The 23,321-nt window shown below is 36.4% G+C and overlaps 3 protein-coding genes across 3 annotated transcripts; 2 read left to right on the top strand and 1 right to left on the bottom strand.

Annotated features, from left to right (window-relative positions):
• Nucleotides 1-278: 278 nt before the first annotated feature.
• Nucleotides 279-22,612, bottom strand: LOC136808344 (DNA-directed RNA polymerase, mitochondrial-like). Its single transcript, XM_067064875.1, has 14 exons — nt 22,466-22,612; nt 21,837-22,039; nt 14,698-14,853; nt 13,844-14,132; nt 5,990-6,221; nt 5,280-5,476; nt 4,435-4,625; nt 3,857-4,041; nt 3,411-3,532; nt 2,638-2,840; nt 2,081-2,419; nt 1,738-1,826; nt 942-1,003; nt 279-502 (listed from the first exon to the last, which is right to left on the bottom strand). The coding sequence occupies exons 1-14, from the start codon at nt 22,602-22,604 to the stop codon at nt 453-455; spliced, it is 2,457 nt and encodes an 818-aa protein (XP_066920976.1). The 5' UTR covers nt 22,605-22,612; the 3' UTR covers nt 279-452.
• On the top strand, nt 7,383-13,213 carry LOC136808346 (uncharacterized). The gene is made up of 3 exons (XM_067064877.1): nt 7,383-7,582; nt 7,819-7,851; nt 12,492-13,213. Exons 1-3 carry the CDS (start codon nt 7,537-7,539, stop codon nt 13,151-13,153), a joined length of 741 nt encoding a protein of 246 aa, XP_066920978.1. The 5' UTR covers nt 7,383-7,536; the 3' UTR covers nt 13,154-13,213.
• On the top strand, nt 17,422-21,686 carry LOC136808345 (cyclic GMP-AMP synthase-like). The gene is made up of 5 exons (XM_067064876.1): nt 17,422-17,568; nt 18,411-18,904; nt 19,124-19,340; nt 19,676-20,079; nt 20,806-21,686. Exons 2-5 carry the CDS (start codon nt 18,422-18,424, stop codon nt 21,052-21,054), a joined length of 1,353 nt encoding a protein of 450 aa, XP_066920977.1. The 5' UTR covers nt 17,422-17,568; nt 18,411-18,421; the 3' UTR covers nt 21,055-21,686.
• Nucleotides 22,613-23,321: the final 709 nt, after the last annotated feature.

The following is a 23,321-nucleotide window of genomic DNA, read 5'->3' as shown; positions in this document are numbered from 1 at the left end:
GCTCTAGAAGTGCAAAATGCAAAAAAAGTGACATTACCGCAAAACGTGAAAAAAAAAGTGTGGTTTACGTGATGCTACCATTTTTGTTGGAATATTTTATTTGGATTGGTACTTGGTCTAAAAGTTGTAGAATTTATGTAGCTTTTCAGGGATACCTTACTTTTTTTCTAAAGATTCCTAGTTCTTGAGTTATGATCAAATAACTGAACATGTCTATTTTCTGAAAAAATGTTGCGCGCTGACAGCGTGAAAATTTAAAAAGTTGCGCGCTGGAAAGGTTAAAGCTACATTTTGTATGTTATGGAAAATAGCATATGTCTTTTAAAATAAAAATACGTTCTTCGAAAATAAATTTACACTACCTAATCAAGTATATAAATCCATAAAAAATGATATAAAGGCTTTTCTTACGTTTTTGTTTGTCTGATTTTTTGTGTTTTTTTTTTACTCTTTCAACTGAAGAAGTAAACGGAATCGATGACTTTTTCGGGGACAAAAGAACCTGAAAAATAAAAAAAGATCGCTGTTAGAGTTGATAATTTGGTTTTGTACATTCAAAAAATTTATCACTTTTAACTGATGAATGCGTAAGCAATAAACTTAAAGTATTGAGAAGAAATACACCGTTTCTTTTATCTTTATATGCATTACTTTTAAGTATATTTTCAGATTGATGATTTCCACCATATTAAACGAATTTCTTTCTAATTTTTGGGAAAAATTGCAAAGATTTGACTTTCGCGAAAACAAATTTTCAGGGAGATGCCACATGCCAACACGCCCTTTATGTTCTACTGAAAGTGTTTGCATTTTCGTAAGCTACGGGACCAATTTGAATCAAATTTTTGTTCCCCAAAGAAGGGAAAGCATTTTAATGTCTCAAGTAACCCGTAGCTTTAAAGAGTAAATATTGTTTAGGGATAAAAATGAATCGGTCGTACCTTTATCCGGCAAAGCATCAAAATGAGCAACAGTACGTCCGTCTTTCAGAGGTTTCCTTAATCTAGAAAGAAAAGTCCGGAAAATTTCGCAAAGAATTGTTTCATTACATTGTTATAAAAACCAAAAAAATTATATGCGTCAAAGACGTATTATTGATGCCTTTTTATTGAAAGCTTTAAACTAAATTGCAGTTCCATCACAGTTTCTTTCTTCTAGCCGAATCAAAGTTTAAATTGAAGTGATAAAGTACTGTGTCGAGATCAAGAGGTTAAAACAGCAACTTTGCGTATGCTAACCGAATGCTTTATTTTTGGACAACAGACTTTCCTTATTAAAGGTTTTATTTTTACATAAGTGTTCCCGTTTCATATCAGACACATATTTCATATTAGGACAGTAGATAGATAGATGGAGTCGATATTTTACGTGGATAGCCCAGTAATCTAGGACTTTTAGACAGTCTTTCGATTGTTTTCACGGGGTCCACGGCCAGCCGGCTCGGCTATCTATGAACGGAACATTGGAAGGAGCGGAGATTCGAACCACGAACCCCTGATTTGAGACGCTGACGCCTTTGACCACTTGGCCATCGTGTCTAGTGTCTGCCTATTGTTATATTCTGCTGATATAAGCAAAAAAAATGTTTTTCTTTTCATCTTTCTGACCGATCTTGCTCCACATCCGTGTCAAACCAATGACAAAAAGCTTGTGATATAAAGTTGATGAGTAAGCAAACGATCTCACTCTTATTTAAAGACAAATAAGTTAAGTTAATAATAGAAAGAAGTTACTCACGGCAAACCAGCATATTTCTCTTCAAAATGTTTCTTTAAATCTTCAAGTATTGGAAGACTGTGCAAAGCCACAAACTCTTCCCGGCAATACTGAAATAATGAAGAAAGTGAATAAAGCAGAATTAACTTTGTTCAAGTTTTATTATTAAGGCACCAGTCAAAATACCAGATAGCCCGTCGACCCTTTCGGCGATAGCAAGTGTATGTATTTCCTTTTCCGAAGGGCCAGGATGGTTAGTTGTTAACAATCATGGGTTCTACCGTCCTGGATATTCCGGTTAATTTGAGCAATTTATTGGTACATGGCGTATTGTAAAGGAAAAGAAACTTTGATTCAATCTTACTTTATTCATCTTCTCTACATCAATAGCATGCGTCCAAAAACTATCATGTACGGACGCGTATGTTAGGTGGTTGTCTTGACAACGCAATGACGTCATCATCATGTGGGTCGAATCCAGAGAGTGGACAAAATTTGGCGGGAAACCACCTTTCTGTTTAGTGAGGTGCGGTATTTGAGTGTAATCGTACGATTGCGTAGTGGTGACGATTTGCAGAGGTGTACTGATATTCTCTGTGGTTTCTCTATGGTACGGTTGGATGATGGGCAGACCAAGAGGTGTGGTCCAATCAACACAATTCCCTGTTAGCGCAATCTGTGCGGCAGATATTGTCAGCCAGTCCTGTAGTATTGAAAATAAGCGTATTACTATGTGTAAAGGTATAGAGATAATAATCTGGCTAACGAATTCAAACCTTCATTCATTCATGGGGTAGACAAATTCATAAGATAAGGCTACTGCTTTCATTCAGATTATTAAATCGTCATTACAGTATAAAGTAGTACTATTAATTGGCAAGGCTGAATGAATAAATGAATGGATTGACGGTGCTAAAATACCTGAATCTGCCGAGCTGTGGTGAAAATTTCCGTCAAACTTTTGAAGACACCTTGAACAACATATACTGAAGCTTTAAATAAGATATCACTTTCTACTCCAATATCTTTCAATTGTTTTTCAACTTGTAAACGACCACCCACGAAAGTGACACCATACACAACTGTCATCACCGTCTGTTTGACCACTTTACGATTGATCTTGCCTAGAACGAGGAAAATAATTCCGCTTATTGGTTGCTTTACTTATCTAAAGAATCCTACATTTACTAAAATAGAAAGAGAACGACAAATTACGCATGCGTGTTACAATGCACGATTCTTTAGAGGAACAGACTGTTACTACCACGGCAATAATAATATTAATTAATTAATAATAATATCTAAAGAAACATAGGTGTTTCACAAAAGTTAATCCTTTTCTTGTTGTCTTTGGATAATAAATATAATGTTGGAGTGAAATAATGAAATAAAGCCTTCTCTTGCTTCGTATTTTTTAGGTTTAAAGATGTGCATCTATGTAAAGTTTGCTCTCACTAATTCGATCTTCAAGGGGAATTGGGTTTTCATTGAATAAGGGAGCTTATCGAATAGTAGAACGTGAATTAGAGAGCGTCAATTTACTTTCAAGCGTATTTACTTTCCAAATACGATTTCAAAAATAATTGGCGCTAAAGTCCCACGTCAGTTAAGAATACTTTGTCAGGTAATAGCGGTAACGATCAAATAAATTTTAGCGATTTTGAGATTTTAGTTGTTAGTGCATCCTCTCTCACCATCTAACTGTTGAGCGATCAATACACCACTGTCTGCATCTTTTTGACGAGCACTTTCCACGAGTGATGCCACTTCTGAATAAACATCTGCTGGACGATCTGCCGGTGAAAGATTCACTTGTCTGTGTGAAAAAGAAGTAAGAAGCGTATTTTATTCATAGAAAAAGCAGCAGAAAAAAGATAGTCGAAATTGAGACCAAATATGTGTTAAACTCTTTTGCATTAAGAGACACAGTAATGTGGTTAGTATCAGCCTTGAGTGCAATCCAGGAGGTACTCAGGTGCTGTCATTCACTTGGCAAGTGAATGTACCTTAACCTGGGATAACCTATGCCATGCGAGGGGAGTGTGGCAATTAGATAGAAAATTAAGGGGAATCGGATAGGCAAATAGAAAATTTTCAGAGAAGCAATATTTACAGAAATCCTAAGGAACAAACTACTCACTTAGCTCCGTATTCATCTCGTCCCAAGGTAGCATAATGTTGAAGACCATTACAAGATCCATCTTGTTGTATAGGGATATGAGAAATGTAATTCTCTGGATCACCCGATCGTATCGCTTTAGTGACCTCTATACAAGCAACCAATGTTTGCCACGGATCACTACCACCTTGCCACCATTTTTCACCCTGAAATGTTTTAGATAGAGGACGTCGTAATGAATTGAGTCTAGTAAAGTCTATCCAAAGAAGAATTAAAAACGGCCAGAGTTTTCTAATCTGCTAGATGTTATATTAACTCTGCATTATTGTAGTATAATTTTTAACAAATGGGTTAAACCAACCACTATATCTGTAAAAGACAATACCAAGGCTGGGTATAAACAGGTTAAATTCACGACACCTAACGGTGCAGTTCAACCTTTCAATCCCAGGATATTTTCATTCAATATAAAAGAATGGAATCAGGGAAGTAAAAAACTTAAAACTTATCGAAAAATGGTTATTTCAAATATCTAGTTAAAGTTACATAAATTTGAACTATTCGGGGACAATGATTCGAATACTAGAATCTCAAAGTACCTCGAAAGGTTTGTCTGCAGAATCGAAGATCTCTTCCAAATGTTGATCGGCATAATTTATCCTTTCTTCAAGAGAAGATTTCTTGAGTTGCCCATGAATGTTGACCAAGTGAACTTTCAACCAATTCAAACCATTCGGTCCAAGCTTTTTACCTTCTGCGAACATCAGTAGGCATCGCGAAATGTCACTTCCTAAAATAAAATAGTAATTGTTGTGAGCCGTGAGTCATAGCCGATCGTACCACGCTATTTTAAGTGGTTTCATTTTAAATGGTACTATTTGACTTCAGTGCGAGGTGAGGTTAAGAGGTTAAGACCACGAGAAAGAAAATACAATCGCCCCCGGTTAATTTAAAATTCAAAGAGACGAATGGATGGAATATCCTTTTTCCCGCCGAAGGTTCAATTTAACCTTTTCTGGGTTGATTTCACCAGATCTGGTAGTTTCGCAGAGCATGATAAACACAAAGAAACTGCTGGAGTATAAGGAAGATAGAATTTTTCTGGGGAAGAAATGGTGCTCTAACACGGGTCGATGATCTCCTAAAAAACATGATGTCAAATAAACGAGGGTTTTCCATCGAGGAATGGCGGAAATTGAAATTGCAAAATAACTTAAAGTGTGAACAAGTTGGGAGTTTTGCCCAAGTTGAGAAAGCAGATTCAGTCATTTCAAGAGTGCTTTACGTCAAAAGTTGTTCAAGCTGAACTCAACTTAGCAACAATATAGAAAAATTCTGACTAATTGAACACAAAATAGGTTCAAAAACATAAAAAAGTACCAGCAAGAAAATTTTTTAACCGATTAATTAATGATCAAACATGTAGAAAAAATATTCAAATTACCGATATGCGAGCAGTGAGGGGCTATCGGGTACACGCGACCACGGAAATCCAAGTTGCTCGGTATCCAAAATGTCTCGCTTCGGAAATGATTAGCGACGGATAATTTGTAGAGTATATCCATGCGTAGTGCAAAAAGCTCGTGGTACAATTTCTTCTTTCGTTGCCGTGACTTCCGCTCTTCCCAAGTCATCTTACGCCTGCAACAGAAATGAGAAAAATGTGAGACAACAAAATTCACAATCTCGTCCCCTGTGTATCCTAGGCTTTATTTACGTTACTGATGGACGACGGAGTGTAATATCTGACGCTCTCGGTTAGCGTCAAAAGGCCGATAATACGCGGGGAGCGACGTTGGGAAATTTAAAGAGAGAAGAGAGTGTCTCAAACAAAACGTGTCATTTGTGCTTTCGCATTGTGAAACTTTTTCTTCTTCTCCAATACTCCAGCTGACGAAGACTGGATTGAATTCCCATGTGTGAAAAAATTGCTATCCGACTAGATTCAGGAGATTTGGATCGCAGAGCAGCATATACATTTCGACCTTATTGGAACTCGTCCGCAATGAGAATCTGAATAGCCGGATCGAATTGAAAAGTTCATTTTCCATTTCAAATGAAATACTGAAAAACAAGTCAAAATAGAGGCTAACGAATCTGGCATTTTTTATCACTTTAAAGGGAAAATTTGATACAAAAAGAAAGCATACATACTTAGCATTGACGCGTTCGATATTTGGAAGGTTGGGTCCAATAATGTCAAGCTTAATATCACCAGTCGTGTTATATAGCGTGATCATCATATCAAGGATAGGTTCGTTGATCTTCCATGCCGTGTTACCAAGGTAATTCAACGAATCAAAAATCTTATCCATTTGGTGATCTTCAGCGGCCGATTGTAATTGGTTCAGCTTGTATTGTCCCGTCACTGTTCGCACAAGATCAGCTGTGTAAAGTAGAGAGAATAGAAAAATATATAAAAAACACCAGAAAGGAAGAACACTTTCCTTCACTCAATATCTACCAAATTTTAGAAATCGTCAACCTTGTATTTTTAAGTGTCTTCGCTTTTTGCTTCCCTAACAAAATAAATCAAGATGCGCAAAGGGTTGAAAATTTGTTACAAACTGTGACCAGTAGTGTACCTGTCAGATTGGCTCTGTGCCAAGTAGCAGTACTCAATTTTGAAGTGCAGTAATTTGATTTTTTAGTAAATTTTTAGTGCTGATTTATGTCAAGTAAAGGTTTGGCTTATGAGAAGATTCAAGCTCGCAAGACATCTTCATGTGTCTTTACGTGGTTATGTACTATTAGCAAACACCAACTTCGATCGAATCAGAACTTCTAGCTTCCCGGATTATTTTGGCCTCAATCATCAGACGCAGTCTAACCGAAGGCAGCTGGAAAACTCTTTCACATTGCATACATTCCTTTGTGACTTGTTCTGATCGATAATTGTGCCAAGAAAGTTTGCTTTTCGTGTTAGCGTATGTCAAGAAAGTCCGTCATCAACATGACAGTTGGAAAGGCACGTGAAAACATATATAATCGTGTAGCACTGCGTCCGTTTTTTTCACTTGTTGACTGTCCAAAATTTTCTTGTAGGTGTGTATTTTACAGACGAGAACACAAGATAGGATATTAAAAGGATATGAATATTGGGAAAATTGAAAGTTTACGATGGAATTTCAGATGATTCCCGCGCAGTAGTCTCAAAGTTGTACAAAAAACGACAATTCAGACATCAGCGGGCTCAGATAAGACTTTCTAACAAAAAATGTGTGTGTATGGAAAGAGGAACAAATTGCAAATTCTTCCTTCAGCGGAAACATATTTGGTTATTAGCCAGTAGCTAACTCCTATCCTGAACACAAAACACCTTTTGAATTGGATTGCAGTCGGGTTCTGGAATACAGTTTCTATACGCAATTTCAACAAATTGACGTTGAAAAAAGCAATATGTAACTTTCAACCGCAAACAAGGAGGATTGAAAAACGAGAACGGAAAAACTTGTGGTTGTCTAGAAACAACCAATTTAATCAAACATAACGCGAAAACTTCATCAAAATTTATTTTAACGATAATTACACCCACCGCATAATAAAATGCAATTATGCAATAAATAAAGTTGATCAGTGGATTGATCGCTGTATAAATACTGAAGATTCTTTTTAATTAAAGCATGCAGTAAAAAAACGTCGTTAATCATTAAGAACCTTCAGACATCTTCAAAAACACCAGCAAACACTCTTTATACATCATGGGTACCTTAAAGTATGGAATCTTGTTCTGTCTTCTTTATCTTGGTGAGTTTTTATTTTTGCAAATACAATTTTATTTTGTCGCTTTTATTTTTCACCTTCTCATGTCCCGTCACTTAAAAATCTACGTAAAAGAAGTCCCCTCGTCCCTTCAAGACAAACGAAATTGTTTTTCAAGTAAATGTTCAATGCACGAAAATTGTAAAAAAGAGGTTTCAAGATAACATCGTCACATGAAAGATGATTTTTGATAATCCCTTTTTTCTTTTTCATTTTTACAGGCTATAACAATGCACAGCTCCCTGAGCCACAATGTAAGTTTCTTTTTCCTTCGATTTACGTTAAATTTTGATTTGCATCAAATACTCTAATTGTTGGGGGGGGGGCAACTTTAAGGATCCATAGCATTATTCGTGGGATGCAACCGCATGTGATTGGTTTTGAAAGTAGATGGGATTTCGAAACTATTTTGAGAGGGAGCCCGCGGATTGGGCCTGGCAACATTTTTAATGCCCAAAAAACTGACGTCATAAACAAAGCTCAATAAATTGACAATTTTTCAAAGTTAAATTAAACGAAAATGATTAATACCATCGGATAGAGTAAGCAGAATTATATATAACAGCAAGTCTTGTACTATAATAAACAGGTACGAGCCGGGAAGTATCTTATCCATTTGGTGGACTAACTTTCTTGGGGTTTTTCTTGTTCCTTATGGTAATAAGAATATTTTAAGCTTCTGGGCCACCTGGATTTCTCATCTGGGTATCCATAATGGCGGGTTTTTGGTCATGTGACCCCCGTAGGCAAAACTGAAAATTCTTCCAACCCAAATATAGGCATATTATATATCAATCGATCGGAAATTTGATACTGATTATTTTGAGTTGGGTCTGAAAACTTTCCTATCTCGAGATATAAATCACTTTCGTTTTCTCAGGTTTGGCTGCAGTTGTAGGCGGGCTTTCATGGAGTGAGGCAATTCTTTTAGTCATATCTCAAGAAATATGCTTTTAAACATATCAAAACTTAATATGTGCTCCTAGAAAAGGCATTAAAAATTGTTTGTGCAAATTTTCAATAAGTTTGCAGTAAAAATGTGTATTTTACAGACCAGAGTACAATTTCCTTACCGTCGAAAATAGATCGTTTTCTCTTAAAGTTGGCCTTTTTTGTCTGAAATGAATGAGCGAAATGTTTCCCAATAGGGTTTAGAACCAATCACTTCTTCGTAATCTCACTCAGAGGGGTACTTAGCAACAAGTAAGGGCTAAATGTATCCGGTCAGCACTTTATAAGTATGATTTACGGTAAGACATGATCCCGAAAACGGTGAAATTTCCAAATAATTAATGAAAAATTCTCTCATTGCATCTCAACATTAAACGAGAACCTTCTGTTCTTTAGATTGACTAATGCAAAGAATTATGAATAATGTAAATCGTTACAGTGTGTATTTTACAGACCAGATTTAAGTGCTTCTAGGAGCTTGTCTTGTTCTAAAACGCTTTGGATTACTACAGAAATACCCGAACTTGAGAATTTACTGAGTTAATCCGTCAAAATTCTCCAATTCCTTTATCTTTATTGTTCATGCATGAAACGAGATTTAGAGGGATTAGAATCTGTGTTGTCTGTAGGGCCAAAAAACGTTGGCATAATATGGCTTCGAGAGGCGATAATCCTATGCCATTGTAGGAAGCCTAGTGATGGAGCCATATTTGTGAACCTGCTTGGGGCTATTCTGGTTACTGTTACAATTATAAGAGGCGTATAATGGTCCAATGCATCATTGTATATCCACTTTAACTACATGAATGCAACACAACGCCTTCAGCTAGTTGAAGAAGTCAGACTGTATGAATTTTAACTTAAAGCGCTTTAAAGAAGTTATTGCCATATAAAATAATGCTTTAAGCTACATGTCCAAAATATCCCCGTTTTCTTACAAAAATCTAAGTATAATATTAAGAAATCTTGATTTTAAAATTCTTATTTATTTCGGACATGGCTTGCTGATGGTGGTCCCATTTTCCTTTTCCCCCATGAGGTTTTAAAGTTTTAGAATCATCTGGTCTCTGTGGCTTTGTCAGAACGACTGGACATCCTTCTCCTTCGTAAGCACTGCTAGCTTCGTTGCTGCCTCGTTAAAACATAAAATGAAACAATAGGTTTTGATGATCTACCTTGGGAATACCTTGCCAACAACGTCAAAACTTACACAAAGTCTCTGTTGTTCTACTCTTCTCCAGTCTTTTATCTATATCATAACAAAGATAAACAGATGCGAAATCATCGTCATTTTTCAAAACTCCGATGAAATAATATCGAGTATATAGGATTGAGAGTATAGGATTCAAATTATGATATTCTTATGACACAGGCTCACAACTTTGGCATACTTTTTTTTTTCAAGTCAATAAAAAAACTAATAGCGCGTCGTCGTGCAAACGTCACGATTATTACTTCTCTCATTTGAGATGCCTTGGATTTTTTACAAGATACTTCACTAATTGGTCATTTAAAGTGACAGAGATGACGCTTTCTTTAGAAAAAGTAATAAGATTCTTTTATTACATCTTAACGACCAACCAAATCAAATAAGAGCTTGTAAAAACTCCAGCTTGTCCCTCTCATTTGACCGAAATTCAATCCCACAATCCTTTTTTGTTTTAATTCAAAAGTCGTGAAGTTTATAACTTTTTCTTTGTAATTGAGTGTAATTTGCGTGCAAGCATAATTGACGCAAAGGTTGACGGGATTGAATTTTGGTCAAACAGAAAAATCAATGTCTATTTTTAGATTCGCTACGGTATGCTATTGGAATGACAAAAGTTATTCAAAAGTATAAACGCAGTTGAAATTCTCCATTTCAGCTTATAAAAAAAATTGAAAATAATTATTTGTGACTTGAGAGTAGCTAGCCGTATGCGCAGCGTCGCACGCTGCGTGTCCCAATCCAGCAAATCACTATACATCTAAAAAAAACCCGACGGAAGAAAGATAGCTGCTGATTGATGATAAGATTTTGATTTTATAAAAGAAAGGAGAAAAAAGTTCAACGCCATGAAGAGGAGGCTTTGTAGAGCTTTCGAAAACTTTTTATATAACGTTGTAAACACACACGTTTTAGCATTAATATATAGATTTTCAAACTATCAAGCTATCTATCAATCATTTTACCTAAGTAATTCAAAAAATAGCATTGTGACGGAATATCAACGGATTTTTTATAGCAATTTTAAAATACAGGCGGCAACGAAGCTCGCTTCAAAGACACAATGGAAGATAGACGTCCAGTTATGTGTTAATGCCGTTTTGGCATTGATTTTATGTTTGTACTTTTGTGTAACTGTTTGATGTTCTTACAATTAATACTTTGTATTTAATTGGTCTTTTGTAGGTAGATTTCTTATAATTGTTTCCTTTATGTCATTTATTTTGTCTCATGTGAAGGCGCAGTAGTGTACCAAGTATTGACCGTCGTCTAGGAGATCAGGACTAACTCCAACTCGGTGCTGTGTTTCACTTAATGAAGTAAAAGCTACTTTGCTAGGACCAACCCATACCATGTGATGGTCGTAGGGTGGACAGTTCATTGACTGTGCGACATATCTGTGCTAGTGTCTAGCAAGCTTGCAAGAAATAAAAACTTTGGGGCTTTGTTCTTTTTTAGGAAAATAATTCAAAGTCTGACGTCTGGTGCATACAAAGCTATCCAGGCTTAGTGGTCTCAAAGCCAGTCTAATTTCATCAAAATTTTATGCTTATGTAGCTACGCAGTTCTGGAACTTCTAAGCACTTCTCGAAGTCTCAAAGACAGGCTACACAGATTTCTCGTTTCATGCATGAATAATAAAGATATAGGAATTAGAGGATCTTACTTTAATTTACTCAGTAAAATTCTCCAGCTCGGGTTTATCCGTGGTAAGTCTAAACATTTTAGGGCAATATAACCACCTAGAAGCACTTAATTCTGGTCTGTAAAATACACACAGCGATTTACATGTATTCTTGATTCTTTGCAAGTGTCAAACTAAAGAATAAGGTTCAACTTTGTTTAATGTCGAGATACAATGAGAGACTTTGTCAAATATTTGAGTAATAGCTTGGAAGTTTCGCCGTTTTTTGGATCTAATCTTACCAAAAAAACATGCTTATAAAGTGCTGACCAGACACATTTAGCCCTTATATATTCCCCAGTCACCTCTCTGAGTATAATATAAAGAATCTTATTAAGCATCATTTCACTAATTCATTTCAGACAAAAAGACCAATTTTGAGAGAAAAAGATCTTTTTTCGACGGTAAGAAAATTGTACTCTGGTCTGTAAAATACACATTTTTACTGCAAAATTTTTGAAAATTTTCACAAACAATTTGTAATGCCTTTTCCAGGAGCACATAAAGTTTTGATATGTTTAAAAGCATATTTCTTGAGATATGACTAAAAGAATTGCCTCACTCCATGAAAGCCCGCCTACAACTGCAGCCAAACCTGAGAAAACGAAAGTGATTTATATCTCGAGATAGGAAAGTTTTCAGACCCAACTTTGTATCTCAAAATTAATCAGTATCAAATTTCCGATCGATTGATATATGATATGCCTATATTTGGGTTGGAAGAATTTTCAGTTTTGCCTACAGGGGTCACATGACCAAAAATCCGCCATTATGGATACCCAGGTGAGAAATCCAGGTGGCCCAGAAGCTTAAAATATTCTTATTACCATAAGGAACAAGAAAAACCCCAAGAAAATTAGTCCACCAAATGGATAAGATACTTCCCGGCTCGTACCTGTATATAATGCTTAAATGCAAATTACGAAAGTCCATCGTAATTTTATTATTAGATTTAGAATGCCCTATCAGTAAATGAAAGGAATATTTTCTAATAACCACTTGGCCGAGAAAGAATCCAGACTTTATCTAATATTTATGTCCAATCTTCGTAGTCAAAAGATACAACCGAAACACTATCTGTGAAGACCGGGGAATCTACGAAACGGACACACCCTTAGCAATGCCGGACAGTTGCAACGAGTTCGTCAAATGCGCACACGGCAAAACATTCATCTTTCAATGCCCCCTTAACCTCAAATACGTTGAAAGCAAAGGATGGTGCGACTATCCTTCATCAAACAACCCTGCAGGCTGTTTAGAATACCAAGGTGAGACGTGTTACGGCACAAAAGAAGACAACTACGGCAAATTCAACATGAAGCGAGCAGGGAAAATCCAACAAATCACATTGGTCCATAAGAGTGGTTACGTCACATGTGATAAAAGTAAACCGGAATATAAAAGCGATTGGGGATGCTTCATAACTGATAGCGTACTCAGCACTTACGTTGGGACTGTGGTCACACGACAAGACAACTCAATCCTTTTCCCATTCTTCAAGCTACGCGATGATGGCTACTACTTTATCAATCATCGTAATGGACAGAAGTTCTATCGTATGACATTGTACAAGGTGTTACCCAAAACACAAATAGTGGTTCGAAAAGATGAGGAGATACGAATCTGGTGGGGTCAAGATTTACTGAATATCAATGAGGATAAAAGTGCAGGACGGCATTGTGTCGAGGTTTACGCTGTTTATGATGAAAATTGACTTTTATTTTATTACACATCTTTGTATATCATTCAGCTTGAATATAAGACCATCCTATCGCAGGAAAACCAATAATATAGTTAATGATCCTTCATCCCCGTCTATATTAAAGGTAATCTAGTTCGCGAAAAACAACTCAGTTCACTATCCAGTTATAATGTGGGCGGTGGGAGGTCATACAAAAAGGTCACGTTCACTGCACTAGTTTATGCATAGCGATCATGTGCGGGGAGAAAGTTAAGAAAATACAAAATAGGGGTTGGGTATGTGCGAGCAACAAGGGCCCCTTTTTTACACCCTCGAGCAACAAGGGTCCCTTTTTTACACTCTCGAAAGTTTCTCAGTGGTACAACAATGATTGAGTCTCTAATGGATCCAAAAATTATGAATATTGAAAGTCGACTACCTTACATGACCATAATTTTGTTTGACAATTCGGAAAAAAAGGCGATCCCAAGCTGGTAAAAACGTCAAGAATGGGGCAAAATTCAGTCTCTTGCAGGGTCGATTTTTGAACCATACCGGTAACTTCGCAAAGCTAGTACCCCCACTCAAAAGAGCTTTTGGTACCTAGCATGTACCTGGATTACTAAGTCATATTTCCTCTCTATACCATTTTTTTCACAGCCTTACTTGATCAAATGGGGGTGGATAACTTCTTAACTAACAGAATTTTAAAAAAAACCTTACAATGTAGCAGCATATATGCTCCAGATGTTGGATTTGTCCATGGTCTGGGTGGGATGAGCATTGGTAGTTTGTTGCTTTCAAAGGATAGTTCACCCATCTGGGACAGATAACTCTTGAACAGCCGACCGACCACAGGGTGGAATTTCAGCACACCAATACGGTTAGGACCACCACTTAGCTCATGATGGTGACTGAGCGCTTGTTCGATTTTTGTGAAATTTGATTTGACGAACATTTTGGTGTCGATTTCAGCGACCTTCTTCAGGATATCTAGAAGCACACTGGATGCCTAAAAAGAAAAAGAAGCTTACATAATATATCAGAGTAAAACATTACGAACACCACACCATTCTTTTGATAATACCATTCTTCTGAAAACCTGTGTAATCGCCTGTTGGCGTTCAAAATATTCACCTGTTCGAAGGTTCCAAAATTCATGAAAAATTGATGGAAAGTAATTTCAAGATACTAGTTCTAGTTCTAATTCTATTCTATTTAAAGAGACATTTAGGTAGCTTTCACCCTGACGAGGATCTAGAATTATTTTGAAATACGTACAAATATTCAAACAATAGCATCGGACCTTTCATTAGCATGTTGTTGCACATGGTGCAGTATTGCCGTTTTTGAAGAAGCAGCACTTTTTCAATTCAAGTTTATTTTAGAAGAAACGGCGCCTTGTAATAATAAGTACAAATAATCAATAATCAATTGTACTTCGACTTCTGGTACGAAGTGTAGGCATTTTGAACAAACATTCGACTATTGCTATGTCGCTGGGCCTTCATGCCGCTTCGGCTTCTTGTCTTATTTGAAACAAATGTATTCAGAATGTTGTGATTAAGTTCTCTTACCATTGCTCGAAGCTTGGTAGGCCATACGTTGGGTAAAGCTTGTTCGGAAGCAAGGTAAGGTAGCGAAAGGCTGATTTCTTTCCATTTTTGTCTCGGTAATAAACTCTTGTCGATCCATTCTTCAGAGCTTGTGTATTCCTCCATAATTCGTTGCACCTACGATCAATAAAAGGGAAATATCTGCCATTAACTTGTCCTTTTTTATACAAACGCAAATACATTTCCAGCTTATTTTAGGAATTTTCGGATAATCGTGAAAATTCGGACTCAAACAAATACCAGGCATGCTAATATGCATTTTTGAGTAAAAAAATCAGGAAAATGCGTGGAAAAGTTCTTGAGAAAATTCCGAGATTTATGATTTTCAAAGATTGAACTAAGTCACATTTAACCTTTAGAAGCCGAGAGACGTACCACGTACGTCATATATACAGGCCGAGAGACGTACCACGTACGTTTTGATACTGGGGTCCTTTCAAAGTTTAATAAAATAAAGACCAGTTTGAATTTTTCTACTCTGTAAAATTTAGCAGACAGGATAGGGGTGAAGGTTCATTCATTCAAAATTTTACGGGTCCTGCTTTTATACATCTCGAGATATCGGAACTCAATGTCGGTGTATTTTTCAAATGTCAACAAAACATCGTTTTAGTGGTGGACAGAGGGTGTTTGATGGATTTTTGGACTGAAAAGTCATGTTTATGTCTGTTTTTTTCTTGGTTTCAGCATATAAATATCATTATATGAGATAGAGAACCTTTATTGGCAGTTTCTATGTGGTTTGAAGGGGTTTTAGGGGGTATTTCCTGACATACATGCCTATCTCTAGCTCCAACAACTCAGGGCTGTTTTGCCTCAGTTTTTCCACTATTCTGGTGTTTTATTGCTTGAATTTACATGATAGAGAGTCAGTTATGATTATGGTAGTAATTTTACAGGCTTAGGGTAAGTGCAGGGCCAATTTTAGAGCAACGGGACCACTTAATTTACCTGTTGTGGCCAGAGTGTCGATTTTGGTGGAAAAGTGTGCTTCACCGAAACTTAGATTCTGAGATGAAATGAGCTTCTTCAGCCCTGAAATTTCACACAATAATAGTGGCTTATAACATAAACTAAAACAAAATAATTTTTCTGGGACCAATCTTTACCTTGTACTCACTTTTTTCATTCAATTTGTCAAAAAAAAGAAAAAAAGTGAAAAAATCGTAAACATGGAATTTTTACTGTTTTGATTTGAGGCAGGTTTAAAAGGGTGATGAGGCGTATTTTTGGTATTATCTGAAAAAATAGATCCTTAGCTTTTCTAAATGGGTTGACTTTTTACTTGAATTTGTACGGTTCAGATTTTATGACCTTTTCCGTAAACCGTCCATTTTCCTGAAAATAACAGCGGCAGCAGCGCGTACAGTTTTAAAAAACAGCGGTGCCTAAAGGTTAAGGTATTGTAGTTTACATTAGCAGAGAAAAATTAATAAAAAAAGTCAAGTGAAACTCGAGGAATTCAAGAAATCTATCCGGCTATAATCGGCCGTTCCGTTGATTTTGAAATAGCTCCGAAAACAAGAATTATTCAATTTCAAAATCAAAAACGCTAAATACTTTGCCTTGCTATCATTGATGTGTTCGCGCGAAAAAACGACAAAGATGAAAATACGCAAAACGGTGATTTCTGGCATATTTCGAGAATTTTCGATCGGAAAAACAGTCTTCCTGAAAAAAACGGACTTTTCATATTTAAGGGATTGTTAATAAGTATGTTTAGGTACCACCATTTTGCAACATTGTGGGAATCCCGAGAAAAGCTACTAAAAGACGGACGGACGGTTGGACAGACGGCTGAACATAGGTTGATTTATAGGACCTCCAGGTAGGTCTAACAAGTTTAATGTTTTAGGGGAATTTTCTAAGGTTGTTTCGTGTCATTTTAATCTCAATTTACACTTTATAGATCCCCTGTCTGACCTGAAACTGATTAAAATACTGCTAGATTTGTATATTTGTCTTTCAAGTATGGGTAATTAATGTTTGACCACAACACAATTATATTCAACCTATAACCTATTTCAATACTAGACTATCCCCTTCCATTTCATAATCCCCTTGCCTGCTGTTCTGGTATTTCCCGATTACAATAACAGTGCAATACTTGGTAATTTGAGATGAAGCCATTTATAGCTTTTTTCTACTTTTTATTCATAAGAACATGTCACACTTTACCCTTGGTTTTAATAATATATTGATTCGTGTAAATGTCTTATTGATTTTTGAACGTCTTGAATTGAGCTCGCACAGAGATGGAATCGATTCGACTATATTTTGATTTGCTTAAAACAGTTATGTCTTTTATTGTTGAGGAAAATAAATAGAATGCATGAAACTTTTTTGATACCATATGGAAACCACGCTAAAGGAAATGAGTCTGACAGTACTAAAATGGTTTCCATTTTGTAGCAAAAGAGAATACATACTTAAAGCCAATGGACTTTTTTAAGTTTCTAATCTAACGGGTTGTGGAAAACGATTATGCCTATAAAAGATATTTCTTTCGATTATACCAGCAAACCAGCGAGGCTGTTTGAAAATTCCCGCAAAAACCTCCCTGAAAAGGGAATTCCAGGACATATTTCAAAGGGGAAAATCTATGAAATTCTTACATGTACCAACCAAATAAAATACACGCCACAATGATATAAAATATTACATCATCGATAAAATCGCTATAAAAGGGGAAAAAAAATCAGAAAACACGGGAGTAAGAACAAGAGAAGACAGAGCAATACCAATCAACAAACGTTCAACGATTAACAACACTGTACACAGAAAAAAAAGAGAAACAAATAGAAGAAGACAAACAGAAGAACCACAAGAAAAGTAAGTTTTTGCATTTCCGTTCACGTTAAGTAACCGTACTATAATCTCAATAATGTTTAGCATTTGAGACATGATAGGGAAGTGTGTTAAGAATTGACCGTTATCAAGGTGGTCAGGGCTTTATTCACACTCAGTATTGTCATTCAGTTGACTAGTGAATTTATCTTCGCTCGCAATAGCCCGGACCTGAACCAAGTGCAGATCGGGTACCACCATTCTTGAATAAGAAAGTTTTTGGACTGACGCTATGGTGTGTGTGGTAGTGAAAATTTGCCAAATTGGACAACGGGGATACACCCAAGCCGTTCTAATAGCCTAATGAGTGTCCATGGCATGGACCAGGGGTTTAGGTACCCCTAAGAAAATAGGTGCCCCCTGAATTTTAGGTACCCCCAAACAACAGACGTTAGTAGGTACCCCCTGTGATTGTTATTCCCTGTGACTTGAGTATATGTCAAGAAATGAAAAAATTGTATATTTTTATAATTAAAAAGAATAATGATAGTTAGATAAAAGCAAGATATAAAATTTAGTTCCCCAGCCCCCAGACCTTACTGTATAAAAGTTAGGTACCCCTAGAGATCATAGGTACACCCTGAAATTAAAAAAAAAATCCCCCAGCCTTTTTCAGAAAAATTTTGGTTGTAGCCCCCCCCTGCGGGCTGGGGGGGGGGGTTCATGCCATGGTGTCGCGATAAAATAGTTTGTATTGCGAGGGTGACAAAGTGTAATTTAATGTAATTTAATGGCGCTAGTGGCTTAGACCTCTGAGACCATCCCCGTCCGTCACTCCTTAAATATAACTTCCTTTCTGATACCGTATCTACTTTTCTCTTTCAAAGAATATAGAGGTATGGCTTTCAAATGCCCATATTGCGACAACTGGTATCGTGACAAAAATATTCTCAAAAGCCATCTGATGTTATATCAATTCTATCCTTGCTTGACATGCGCTGACGAATTCCATACTATCAATTCACTTGAAAATCATTGTGATAATGCAATCCACAGACCCCCACCACTGGCTCCAGAGTCACTCAACGAAAAACTACAACTGTACCTGGAAGAAGCGTACTACATGGAAAAGGTTGTAGTCACACGGACAGACCGTCGAAAATCTCGTGTTCTGGTCTTGAATTTACTCAATAAGATAATGGCAGATGTTACCAAACAGCAGTATGGAGAAATATATTCTGCAACGATCCAACCAGCTGGAAGCACATCGACTCAAACGAAGATCGTCAAAGCTGATGAGTTTGATTTTAATATCGTTCTCAAACAAAAGTTTCACAGTTTCAAACATCATGGGAAAACTGTCAGTTATGATTTAGCTAAAGTAAGTGTACTACTCTCACTTTTAATTCGTGTTATACGATAGCTTTAGGCGGTGTTTATCTATTACATTTTAACACAGTTAATAAATAGTATAGCATATGTTTTCAAACTAATTTTTCATCAATTTATGTGTTTGAAATCCATATAAATTCTCAGTTAGGAATCCTATACCAAGTCTTCTTCTCTCTGTAAAGATTTTCTATACATTCTCCATATCTAGCATGCTTTCCAGCCATTGGATAAGCATATCGGAATGGTCAAAGTTTGGAACGATATTGATAATGATGGAATTGACATACCAAATGGATATTGTACTCCTGAACATTCAAACATTGCAGCTCACAATTTGACGAGACTTTCTCATAACAAAGAGCTCATACCTAGATGGGTACAGCAGGATTTGTATAAGAAAATTCTCAACGCGTTAAATGGTAGAAGTAAGTGGCCAAACTTTTTATAACGAAATTCCATAATCCATTTCGTATTTGATCATCAGATAAGAAAATACACAAGGTACAAAATTTAGGTTTTGTCGCCCCGGCTGAAAACGATTCGAAGGTCCTTATTCTGATGATATCTTCCAGAAGGCAATACATTTTCCTTGTTCATTCTTGATTCACTTAAAATTGGGTGGAGAGGCATCAAATCACTTTTCTTTGGTCAGGGGCTGAGGGTTCCAGTTTAAATAATAATCTTAATTACTGTATATAAAGTATATACCTTTAGATCGTAGTCACCTTTATGTTATTCTCAATGATTAATATTTTTTTAGAGGATATCCAACTAAAGTGTGTTCCAACGGGACCAGCCATTACCATGATCATCACACATTTAAATCATTGTTCAAATGAAAAACACGATATCAGCATCGATCTATCAGCTTCCATTGAAACTAACATACCAGTTGGAATCTATGGTTGGCCTCGACCAGAAACACGCAAAGTCCTTTCAACAGAACAAATTGAAAACATTAAAAAAGCAGGTATTATTTTGGTGCCAAAACACGAACGTTTTTGGTATATTTCCTTTTCCAAAGCAGTCACATCTCTGATGCAGTTTATAGATGGCGCTGATGAGTGTCGGAGAATATGTCATAAGATATTGAAGCGTGATTTCATGACCTGGCAATCGCAATCCGACCATGGTTTGAAAGGAATCTCTACCTACTTATTCAAGGTAAAAATTAATTCATTTTCCAGGCAGGTGTAGGACTCACGTACTGGTAAAGCAAAACTTCTTCCTAATACAGTGGAGTCTCCATAGCTCGAACACGCAAGGGGGACACAAGTTTGTTTGGGTTATGAAAATTTCGATTTATAGAGTAAGGTTTATAAGATATTGTTAAATGAAGGTACGAAGTAACTTGTTTTAGTTAAGGAGACATTTGAGTTACATAGGTACAAGAGACTCTACTGTAGATTAACACCAAACAGCAAAATTAATCTTACCACGCTCACTTGAGTACCTATAATGAACTATTACATCTGTAATGTCTAAGTTTTTGGTAGTATCGAAGACCATGCCGAATACTCTAGGAAGGGGAGAAGCCCTTTATGGAACGTCTTCTGAGAGAAAGAAGGGCACAATTCCTTTGTTCAAGAACCCACAGACACCGTCCGCGGTGTCACAAAAAGTTGTATTTCCACTTTCCCGCTTTGAATGGTCCTAAGCCTGTCTGTCTTGTATTTCAAATGGCTGCCTGTCATTAATCGGACGCCAAGTAATCATGAGCTCTGATATAATCATAATATTTTGTACAGTGAATTGAAGTTAGGCAAGGGCCATCTTTTTGTCAAATCATATTTGTATACATGTAAAATACAAGATATGTTGTACTATTTTTAACCAATCAGATTGCAGATATTCTCATATAATCATAATATTTTGTTTATCTTTCCAAAGCATCATTTATTTTGGATGAACGAAGACAAACAACATTTGGGGAAAGATTATTGGGCCAAGCGGAATATTGGTGAATGTTACATTGATATGCTTCAATCGTTGGAAAAACAATGTCAAGACAAGTTCCTCCCTAATTACTTCAACACAAAGGAAAATATCCTAGCAAAGAAAACGGACAGTGTTCTGAAAGAGCTTGCAAATTGTTGTAGAGAAAGAAGATTGAAATTGCTGCACATCAAAATGGCTTAAAAGTGATTATGTTATGAAAATATGAGTGTTCAAATGGTGCAATTGAAAAAGAGAAGGGTGAATCAAAAGATCATCGGAACACAGATTTATATGATCGACTGGAGCTCTGTTAGTGTTATCAAATGTCAGATAATGGTATGAAAGAGTGTGGATTGAGTTAAAACAAAAGTTCAAGACACAAAGCTTCAGTACATCCTTGTAGTGTCACCAGACAATCACTTTGCCCAAATTCACATAGAGACAATTCAAAATAGCTGATTCCACGAGAGAGTAAACTATGTCATAGCTCTTTCTCTCTGACCGTGAAGTCCTTGACTCAATTCAAGATGGAGACCTAGAGTAGGCTAACGAGAGATACTTAAAGGGAGACAATCAATTAGTATTTTGTCATGAATTGTGTATATTATTTTTATTGTTGTTATACGGCATACGATAGAAGTGAAGTCCTTGAATCAACTCAGGATGGAGAGCTTGAGTAGATCAAATTTGTTTTTTGTTATGAATTGTGTATATTTTTACCGTCGTTTTAAAATACGGCATACGCTAGAGATAAATAAATGTTGTACATTTTAATTTAATTTTTTTTATAAAAAAACGCATTTTTCAATTTTTTGAAAAGACTATTTATTTAAATCAAATTTCTCTCATTATTTACTCTCGCGTTGATTTTGGGAGGACCACCCGTAGAAGAAAAAAAAGGGAACTCAAATGTTACAACGTAGACAAAAAAGGGCGTCGACGGATCAGAAGTTAACTTAATAAAACAAACTATATGTACTTACCTTCTCCGAGACCCCAGCTTCTCCTTTATACTTTGACGTGAAACGGTTATAGATGAGATGCCCCAATTTCCGACAAATAAAATTGACCGGTATACCCTGTGGTTGGCCGCAAATGACCGGAACTATCTCTTCGATAATAATGTCCGCAATCTCTTCAGCGGGAAGTACGCACGAGTAAGTGATGCAACGTTGATATAGAAAAGCTGAAAAAAAAGAACAAAAAATGCAATCTCTGTCTCCGTCCGTCAAACTAAAAAGTTTGGGCTTCAACTGCGAAATTACTTCAACGAAATGCAATTTCTGTATGAACGCATGGAAAACTTATAGGAACTTCACTAAAAATGAGTTGACCAAACCAGTTTTAAAGCATTACACCCCGATATCATAGTTAATGTTTGCGAGTTGACTAGGTATCCCCCAGACGTCCGGAGAGAATACATAGTCCAAAATCAATGTAACAGGGCGCAATGTAATATTACCTTATCGGCCCTTTTTACACCGGCCCTTATTGGCGTTATTTTAAGGCTCGCCGCGTAATAAGGGCCAGCGTTAAAAGGGCAGGCGTTAAATTAGGGCCGACGTAAAAAGGGCCAATAAGGTATACAATAATGAAATTCGATGAGTTCTACCTTTCTTGCTACGTGTTTCTCGAGCTTGATTGATTTCTGTGATAAAATCATTTCTCCATTTCTGGGTGATTTCTTTATATTGATCAGCGCGTTTCTTGGTCTTTTTATCGTTCATCTTTGTCGTGTCTATGGACTTCATTTTCACATACCCTGGGAAAAACAAGCAAGAAAAAGTCAATAGAATATTATTTCTCATAATTTTGAGCTGGATCGTTGACTCATCTTGCTGAGATGACGAAATTTTGAATTGATTAAAAAATGACGTCAATGAAAATCAAAAAAAAAGTGACGTCAAATATTTTTCAAACAGTTAAAAACATTTCACAAAAGTATTTCATTATTCGTGGTAGCAAGAATGGAAAAGCAAGTCCAGCAGATATCATCGACTAAAATGTCTGTAAGTCATTTTCTTTTCTCTTTTTGTTTTACTTGTTATGACATACAGTTGTCTAGCCTAACCCTCTTATTTTATTGCTTGCAGTTAACTGTTGCTATCATTTTTGTTTATTATAAGATGTTGCGCAGCGAACATTTTCCCCTTTGGCCGCCAGCGTGGGTAGGGGCAGTAGGCTTGCCAAGTGACGGTATGTGCGACGAAAAAATTGGCTTTTTCAAAATTAGGAAATCAGGAAGACATTTACCGTTTAAATGAAGTCTGATTATTTTCGACCCTATTTTTTTTTTGTAAAATTAGTAAAATTTCTATTCCAATTTGCCAAAATTAGGAAATTCTTACCCACTATATGGCCAAACGAATAAATTCCCTGATAAATATGGATAGAACTGAGAATCTGAGAGTCGCCTGTGGTCCAGGGAACATTTTCTTTTATGGACCAACCGGTATAACAAGTGATGA

This window comes from Clytia hemisphaerica, unplaced genomic scaffold (genome assembly GCF_902728285.1).
Source record: "Clytia hemisphaerica strain Z4C2 unplaced genomic scaffold, Clytia hemisphaerica genome assembly, whole genome shotgun sequence".
Taxonomy (NCBI): domain Eukaryota; kingdom Metazoa; phylum Cnidaria; class Hydrozoa; order Leptothecata; family Clytiidae; genus Clytia; species Clytia hemisphaerica.
This window is presented reverse-complemented; position numbering and strand designations above follow the sequence as displayed.